Source organism: Bufo gargarizans, chromosome 3 (genome assembly GCF_014858855.1).
Source record: "Bufo gargarizans isolate SCDJY-AF-19 chromosome 3, ASM1485885v1, whole genome shotgun sequence".
NCBI classification, from domain to species: domain Eukaryota; kingdom Metazoa; phylum Chordata; class Amphibia; order Anura; family Bufonidae; genus Bufo; species Bufo gargarizans.
Window position 1 is genome coordinate 115,826,162 of NC_058082.1, and position 9,803 is coordinate 115,835,964.

The 9,803-nt window shown below is 42.5% G+C and overlaps 1 protein-coding gene across 1 annotated transcript in view; it reads right to left on the bottom strand.

The window, feature by feature from the left end:
• LRP1 (LDL receptor related protein 1) overlaps positions 1-9,803 on the bottom strand; it is a 275,009-nt gene that overhangs the window by 134,720 nt on the left and 130,486 nt on the right. The window contains exons 12-15 of the mRNA XM_044283959.1: positions 5,819-5,999; positions 5,202-5,424; positions 2,987-3,176; positions 562-687 (exon numbers count right to left, since the gene is read on the bottom strand). Coding sequence (XP_044139894.1) covers positions 562-687; positions 2,987-3,176; positions 5,202-5,424; positions 5,819-5,999 — 720 coding nt within the window. The remainder of the gene's footprint in view (positions 1-561; positions 688-2,986; positions 3,177-5,201; positions 5,425-5,818; positions 6,000-9,803) is intronic.

The window sequence follows — 9,803 nt, forward strand, 5'->3', positions numbered from 1 at the left end:
CAACCCCATGGATCATTGAGGCCGATCATTACCTCAAAACATATGGCCAGCTTTGTGTCATTTACACTGGACGACAATTGGGAATGAGCATTCTTACGAAAGCCAGTTTTCCTGTGTAAAAAGGATGTTTCGTGCTGTCCTGGCTTCTAGAAGGTTCGTCATCTAGGACATCTCACTTTAAATAAAAGCATCTCTGTTCTTTTGGAAAACTTTCAAAATGACATAGCGACAAATCAAAAATTTAGATTGGTGGGGATGGGAGTGCAGAGCCCCTGCCGACCGCTAGAAGGAGGAGAGAGAAGTGCTCATATAGTGCGCTCTCTCTTCACTGCAGGAGATGGAAGCGAGATAGACCCAATAGAAAGTCTTGAGGCCTATCTGAATTTAACCTCCTGCAGCACTTCTCATTTATCATTCTAGCGACTGGCAGGGGCTCAGCACTTGGACCTTCACCGATCAAAACCTTTGATACGTCACAATGATTTCAAAAGTTTTACCAAAGTACCGTGTCACTTTAAAAGTGTGAGCACTAAAGAATTAAAAAAAAAAATGAAGCTTTACCTTTACAGGTGACATTGTCACCATCCAGAATCTGGTCTTCCGCACAAGCGCATTGTCTGCCCCCCGGCACCGCCAAGCAAAGGCTACTACATCCGCCATTATTTACACGGCAAGCATTGGAGCCCACTTTAAAAACAAGAGAAGAAAATAACTTTTAGCGATAAGATTAAAGCATTAAATAATAAAAAATCATTGGGGAGAAAAAAATAAAAAGACCATTAATAAAAAATAAAAATAAGGAAGAGAATAAGCGAAAATTCCCCACTTCTCGAACAACAGTGATGGCTATGAAACTCAAAAGGCACAAATTAAAGGCATGAAGACTAACTACACTAAGCTTTAACAGCTCTCAATAGTACAGTCTACGAATATTTCCCATGGAGCTTGTGTTTATGAAACTGAATTAAATTGTCACCCCGCAAACAGAATGATCAAAATGAGAACAAAAACTTTGTGCACTAAAAACAAGCAAAAGGACAAAACAGGATTGTAGAATCCAAATTATAGTCCTAAATTACTTTATATTCATGAAGTTTACACTGGACAAAATGAAAGCTCTCAAGAGGAAGGTGTGACCCATTTGTTTTAATAATTAAAACCAGATAGTGATACGTATTCCATTTTTCTAATCTGTTTCTATTTTCTGATGGTAGATTTATTTTATTTTATTCTGTTTTATATACGTTACTATGTGGGCAGCCATGTTGCCTGAGATGCTGTTATCAACATTAAGAGATAGGCTTTACAGCAGCCACATGGACCATAGGCACCATACACATGAGATGTCCAGTGATGGGACAGGTATAATCTGTGATAGGTGCAGAAGTCATTGTGCAGGGGTGGTGAGTAGATAAGCTGTGAGACCACCTACTGTGAATAATGGATTCTGTTACCTATACAGAGAGATTCTCTTTCATTGTATTCCTGCTTGTGATAAGGAAAGGACTGCTGAAAAGTGATCTCCACAGAATAAGGCTACTTTCACACTAGCGTTCGTCGGTCCGCTCGTGAGCTCCGTTTGAAGGGGCTCACGAGCGGACCCGAACGCAGCCGTCCAGCCCTGATGCAGTCTGAATGGAGCGGATCCGCTCAGACTGCATCAGTCTGGCGGCGTTCAGCCTCCGCTCCGCTCGCCTCCGCACGGACAGGCGGACAGCTGAACGCTGCTTGCAGCGTTCGGGTGTCCGCCTGGCCGTGCGGAGGCGTGCGGATCCGTCCAGACTTACAATGTAAGTCAATGGGGACGGATCCGTTTGAAGATGCCACAATGTGGCTCAATCTTCAAGCGGATCCGTCCCCCATTGACTTTACATTGAAAGTCTGGACGGATCCGTCCGAGGCTATTTTCACACTTAGCTTTTTTTTTGCCATTTTAATGCAGACGGATCCGTTCTGAACGGAGCCTCCGTCTGCATTATTATGAGCGGATCCGTTCAGAACGGATCCGCCCGAACGCTAGTGTGAAAGTAGCCTAAGACGTATCAGGCTATTATTGGGCTTAGTGGCCAATGTAAAAACTGCAGGATAGATATATATATATATATATATATATATATATATATATTATATATATATATATATACACACACACACACACAAAAATAATGACATGGGAATTTTGAATTAACCTATGTTTGACATAAAACCTGCTTTAAAAAAATAGGCCATTTTATGATGACCTGGTCCCTTTAATTTTAAGGAAAGCAGAAATTAGACATCCAGATATAAACAACATATGCATTGCTTAGTAAATGCACAAAACACTTTATCAACAAAAGGCGTAGGGGGGAAACACTCAAATCCAGACTGGTCAAGAACAATGCTGGGTCTGAGGGACTATGACAAAGGACACCATTCACATCACAGCTCTTTCATTGTCAGCGTGGCCCAATCCAATGACTCCTCCACACTTTGGACAATGCTGAATAGTATTGTTATGTCTACCAATACTATTGGTTTACTATCAATTATCTCAAGATAAGAGACTACTTACAGTATGAGCACAAGTTAAGGATGAATGAGAGTGGCCAACTGTCAGTTTATCTTTAACAAGCAATCGCAGGAACGCTCGTTAGCGATGATCTGGCAGCGTAATACCGCCGCAGATTACCCAATAAACAAGCTTGTTCATCAGCCAATCAGAATCTTTCGGCATGCTTATAAAATCCTTGTTTGACGGTGGCAGATCGTGCTGCCAGCAAAAAACTAGACAGCAAGGGGACGGGCGATGGCATAACGATCACTTCTCTCCATGCTGCGGAGGAGATCACTGCATGTAAAAGCAGCGGTTTCCTCCACTAGCGAGCGATTGCCAGAGGGAACACTTCCCTCCCAACAATCGCCTGCTGGATCGTGCAATGTAATACAGGCTTACTATAAAACAAGAACTTTAGTCTTTGATTCCCAAGTGTTATGACATACTCACCCTGCTGCTGCTGAGCATCGTACATTCGGATTTCAAAGATTGGTGGTCTCTCGTTCCTCAGTAAAGTGACTGTTTTTGAAGCTTGATCTAACCGGTAAATGCTACCGCTCCTGTACTCCGTCCAGAAGAGGAAGTTACCATAGTGGCATAGACCAAAAGCATGATTTAGCTCTGGACCTTCATATACCGCCTAAAAGGAAAACAACAAGCATTTCCATTTCCCATCGACGAAAGATTAGTAAAAAATAGAGGGTCAAAAAAATAATGGCGGCATAATTCTCTGACAGATATGGAAACTGGATCCAGAATCCTGTTAAAGTGAACGTGATGCAGAAAGACTCTGCGCAAAGGTCTTTGTCAGAGGCCCTTTCTCTGGATAATGCAACGTTTCATAGCATTTTCCTAATCCCGTAGTGACCAGCCGATTTGGCACATTACCAATCAATTTTGTTTTTCTTTTTTTTTTTTTTTTTGTGGTTACATACATTTCAAGACCTATCATTTTTTATTTAGTCTTTCATCGATGTAGCCATATGAGGGCTTTTTTTGGTGGGATAACTTATATTTTTTTATTGCCACTATTATGGGGTACACATAGCTCATTGATTAAGTTTTATTAACTCTTTCTTTGGAGAAATAAAAAAATAAATAAAACGCTTGCGTTGTCTTTTTACATTTTTAATTTTGTGACGTTCACTTTGCGGCATAAATAATATGATAATCTTATTCGCTAGGTCAGTACGATACCAAATACTGTAGGTGTATACCAGTATATATATAATTTTTTTAAGATTGACTACTTTTGCGCAATAAAAATCCTTTAAAAAAAAAACGACCGACCCAAAACACTAACTTCTTTTGACTTGGTTTTTGTAACGCTACTTGTAGTTTTTATCTGTGTCCTTTTAGTGTACATTTTGATTGCTTTTAATATTGTATTTTTTCCTCTTCAAATCAACAAAAAACAACATTCACTGCGGGTCAGAAAAATACTGAGAAAATAATTAAAATATGTTGAGGGTTTGTTTTTCCCCTTTCCCCCCCCCCCCCCAAACCTTTTTTCCCCCCATTAAATAAAAAAAAATATATATTTTCAGGGAAATTGTTTTTTTTTTTTTTTTTTACTTTGACATTATAAAAACGAAACTAACTTTTACCACTTATTAGTCCCATAGGGGGACTTTTAAACACGACCGCTTGATCACTTATATAATACACTGCAGTACTTGTATGTAGTACAGTGTATTATTCTGTTAGTAGAAAAGTGACAGGTAGTCTATTAGGCTTGCCTTTGGTATTCATGTGTGAATGCACTCCTATTTTAGGCTATATGCAAACCGCAGATCCGCAAAAAACTGAAGACGCCGGTGTGCCTTCCGCAACTTGCGGAACGGGCGACCATTTGTAAAAATGCCTATTCTTGTCCGCAAAACGGACAAGAATAGGACATGTTATATTTTTTTTGCGGGCCCACAGAACGGAGCAACGGATGCGGACAGCACATTGAGTGCTGTCCGCATCTTTTGCGGCTCCATTGATGTGAATGGGTCCGCATCCGCAGATGCGGACCAGAACTTCGGTTGTGTGCATAAGGCCTTATCTTGAGAGTAGCATTCTTGTGCACTTTTTGCCCCACCTATCTCACAGGTGATCTTGATTAGGTGGTACATATAGCTGTGTGCGCTCCTCCTCTCATTGGTTGGTTGATGCACACAGAGGTAACTAGGAGCAGCACACTATGTGCAGGGTCTGCTCTCCTAAATGTAGATGCCCAACGGCATAGGTGGTTTAGAGTAGGCCCTTCCTGACTGAGTCCACCTTGGTGCTGGTAGGCGGGCACAGAGGTCTTTTGATCAAAAGATATTGTCTGAGAGTCTCAGATTTTTATCAAATTAGAGTGAGGGCTTAGTCCATATATAAGGCTTGCATCTATTGTAAGAGTGCATTATTTTCCATGATTTTTCATTTATAAATGTAGCCACGTACATCCACATATTCAGGTATCCTGCAGCATGTTTTGTATATTTTTCAGTGACTTTTGCCTCTGGCACAGTCTAATAGGCATTTACAGAAGTCAGACCTGGGGGCCACCTCACCAGCATTTTTACACCAGTAGCTAAGAGATGTACAAGTAATGCTGCTACTTTAGGATTCGGAAATAACACGTTTTCAAAGCACAGAGATAAAATAATGCCTACAGGAAGATGATCCCTACCTTGCGACCAGTGCCATTGAGGTACACCATTTCAATACGGTCATAAAAAGCATCTACCCAGTACAGAATTTCTCTTGGAATGTCTATGCTCAGTCCATTAGGCCAGAGAACAGCCTTCGATGTAACAAAGATGTTCCGGTTAGAGCCATCCATCCATGCTCTTTCGATCTTCCCACGTTTGCTATCTTTAGGATCTTCTTCCCAATCAGTCCAGTACATCCACCTTAATAACACAGATTTAGTGAACTTTTGATCTTCACAATATCATTATCTAAAGTCAATGTAGAAAACCCTCTTAGGCTCGTTTCACATTTGCCTTTGCCAATCAGGGAAGCTGTTCCAGCTGGGAGCAGCCTTCGGATCAGATATTGCCAGATGCAAGCGGAATGCCATCCAGCCCCATTAACTATAACGGGGTCTCGCGGTGATCTGGCAAATATGCAGAGAATTGGCCAGACAAATGGTTTTTGTCCAGCCGATTCCTGCCATTCTATGCCGAAACAGGCTGCCGGCAGTGTGAAACAAGCCTTCAAAGTGGTCTCTGCATGTTGAAAAGAAATGATGCACATGCTTAAAAAGGTCTACCCGAATAAAAAATAAAAAAAATCTTAACCTACCCATTCAGTGGATCAACCACAATGGCTCTAGGATGAGTCATCATTCCCTCTATTAAAGTCTTCCTCGTTTGAGATGCCTTTTCTAAGCGGGCCACACTAATGGTCTTCTTTGGGCCATCATCTGTCCAGTACAGATTGTTTCCCATCCAATCTACGGCAACACCTTCTACATTGTGGATACCTTTAAAATGTGAAGACATTCAAATTATTATTTCATAATGAATGTGTCTCATTTATTTAAGGAGAAAAGGATAGCTGAAATAAATAATGAAATGACATCAACTATATTCTCCAATCCATGAGCAACTGGCTCTGAACGGGACATCAGCAAATTAGGACAAAAATCTTGAAATTTAATTTAATGATGAGGAGTTGTGCAATCTGTCTCCCACCCAATCTAACATAGGTGATGGAGATATGCTGGTGCACACCAGACAGGACAGCTGTCGAGACATTCCTATTAGTGGGACATGTGCACGATACTTGGTGGGCATCAGACAGTCTCGCTTGGTGTGCAGCAGCGTCTCTTCACGCCCAAAGTCAGATCACTGAGAGTGAGGAGATTTTCTTCTCTGCCTTTGCAATATATGAGAATTGGTGCAAAGCAACTTTAAGACTCAGTGCCATATTACACTAGCACAGCATCGAATACCAGTGAGATGTCATGTGACAATGGGCAAGGTAGCCCAGCAGTAGCTCCATGCAAAATCAGGAACAAGATGACAAGTGTCAAACTGGGGCCCATAAGTTTAACAGATTTTTAATCAAACAAATAGACCCAAGTGGTATGTGACTGGATCCAAAAGCAGCCAAATGAGTTTTTTCTCCTGGATCTTTGGGATCTAATATGGTATCAGAGCCTGGGCCCACCGGAGGATGCTCTGGTACTCTAGGGGGCCAGCCCAACCATAAATATGACCCACAATTCATCTTGATCCCTGAGCAGCACTGCAATGCTAGCGTCACCAAGCATCTCTGGGCTTTAAACAGTTACACAGGCTGCAAAGAAAATATATCACATCGGATGGGCAAATATAGAAACAATAACACTGAAAAAATGCACAGCAGCAGATGGTAAGCAACAGAGTAAACAGCAAAGCTCATGATACAGCACAATATAGATGTCTAATGAGTAAGGCCTCATGCACACGACCGTTCCGTTTGAGGTCCGCAAACCGCGGATCCGCAAAAAACGGAAGCCGTCCGTGTGCCTTCCGCAATTTGCGGAACGGAACGGGCGGCTCATTGAAGAAATGCCTATTCTTGTCAGCAAAACAGACAAGAATAGGACATGCTATATTTTTTTTAGGTGGCAACGGAACGGAGCAACGGATGCGGACAGCACACGGAGTGCTGTCCGCATCTTTTGCAGCCCCATTAAAGTGAATGGGTCCGCATCCGAGCCGCAAAGACTGCGGCTCGGATGCGGACCATAACTATGGTCGTGTGCATGAGGCCTAAATCATATGACACATCCTGGCACAATACTAGCCTAGAGGATACATTTAATACCAAAATTAGGGCTCTTTCACACATACTGTAGGCGTGCAGTCCGGAAATCGCGCTCCATGTGTGAGCGTGATCCTTCGTTCTGCACACTGCTCGTCTTGCAGGAGCGCATGGCATTATCATGATTTATAATGCTGTGTGCCTTTGCATGACCTTACTGATACAGGATCATACAGAAAAAAAGCTGTCATTATGATTCTGTAGCAGTAAGGTCATGCAGAGGCACACAGCATTATAAATCAGTATAATGCTGTGTGCTCCTGCAAGACAAGCAGTGGCCATAACAGGGAATCACGCACACACATGGAACGCGATTTCCAGACGTCACGCGCTTTTTGACAGGAATTGGAGTAACGGAGAGCGTGGGGGCCTTTACACTAAGGGACTTGTTTTTGCTGTACGTCAAGAGAATACATTTGTAAACAGAAAAAATGTAGAAAAATTATGGCTTGACATGACCATAGATTATAGTTGGGCAAATTTAGCTCAAAAGTGCATACTCTGTTTGGCACAGTTTACGTTTCTGTACGTTTTTTTGTAAGATAGAATAACGTAGCATACCACACTTTTTTTTTTCCTTTTAGGACCAAAAAGTATCGAAATGTATACTTTTTTTTTTACATTGCAGTAAATGGGAGACAGATGGATACATAAGACAATATTTTTCCATCTGTTAAACGTATGCATTTTTATCAAGATAATTCCTACTTCTTTTGATATATTTCAAATCTTTAGTTAAAAATAAAAAATATCACAATTTTTTTTTATTTATTATTTTTTTTTTTTACAAAAAAGACTTTAAATTCAAACCATTGATTTCTATGGGCTTAATGTGGAAGATTTATCAAAACTGGTGGAATGGGAAAACTGTGCTATGGCTCATAGCAACCAGATTCCGCCTTTGACCTTTTTTTTTTTTTTTTTTTTCATTTTCCAAATGAAAAAAAAAGTCAATGTGCATAGAAAATGAGCATATTAAAACCATTCCAGTGTATAAGCACTATTTTGTTTATGAAAAAAGTGAATTAAACAGGGTTTCCAACCCCTTTTTTTTTTTTTTTAAATCTTAGAAATCACTTGCCCACGTGTACCATGTTAGGTACATACCATTAGTTGCATAAAAAGATAATCCTACCGTTACTCTCCTTTTCATTTTTTATTTACACCCTGAACTGGTGGGATGTGTCTGTGGTTTTTCAGCTTGTTACTGAAAAAACACTTCCCAGTAGTCATTGCACCATTGTCACATCTACGATTACCATGCCATATTAAACGGCAAGGTATGAAGAGACATTGGATTTGCTATGTCGCTGGTCTGTGCCCAGCTCAGATACGCTCTCTCCAGTGATCACGGCTGCTAGCCTGCTCAACTTTTCCTCTGTTCCCGCAGCTCAGACCCGCCAGTCTCCTCCTTCCCAGTGGACTTGGCCACTGAAGTAGATCCTGCTTTTTTCCTCCCACACAGGCTACGGCCTGCTTCTTGGTGGCAAAGCCTCTTACTGCCAGTAGGGTGCGCTTTCTCCAGCGCACTTCCTAATCTTCCCCAGATAATGGCTGGATATACCGGGTTACTGAAGGCACATTCCCCTGAAAAATAAGTTTGAGCTGTCTAGTGCCCTGCAAAGGTGTGCCGTTTCTACATTCATCTGCCCGTTGTCCAGATTTGACCTTTCACTTTCTGTCCTGACCTCTGCCAGATTTTTAGTCTGACCCTAATCTCCCTGACCTTGGCCTGTCCCCGACTACAGTTTTAACTAATCCCTGCGAGTCAGCAGTCACTTGAATAGAGACTACTCCAAGAGGTAGCAGCCTGGTGGTTCCCCTGCAGATCCCTGTACAGGGGTTAAAAGGGGTTATCCCATCATAGACAATGGGTGCCTATCGCTAGGATATGCCCCCATTGTCCGATAGGTGCGGGTCCCACCGCTGGGACCCGCACCTACAAGCAGAACGGAGCGGAGAAACTTGAGGAGGGAGCACTGCGCATGCGCAGCCGCCCTCCATTCATTTCTATGGAGCCGCCGAAAATAGCCGAGCGCTGGCTCGGCTATTTCAGTCGGCCCCATAGAAATGAATGGGAGCGGTGGCCGCGCATGCGCGGTGCGCTCCCATTCACTTCAATGGGAGCGGCGGGGAGCTGCGCCTGGTGGTGGACGGACCCCGGGAAACCCGGGGTCCTCCAGCCACAACTCTCCCCGGCTCCGTTCTCCTTGTAGGTGCAGGTCCCAGCGGTGGGACCCGCACCTATCAGACAATGGGGGCATATCCTAGCGATAGGCCCCCATTGTCTATGATGGGCTAACCCCTTTAAAGGGTGAAGACCAGGGGGCCATTTAGATGACGCTCTTAGGAGCAGCCCTAAATCTAATCTGTTCAGGTGACACAGCGGATCCACATCCGCTTCGTAACAGGATTACAGGATACAAAAATACATTTCCGTTTTACAAAATTAAATGTACTGAAAATATTCTCTATA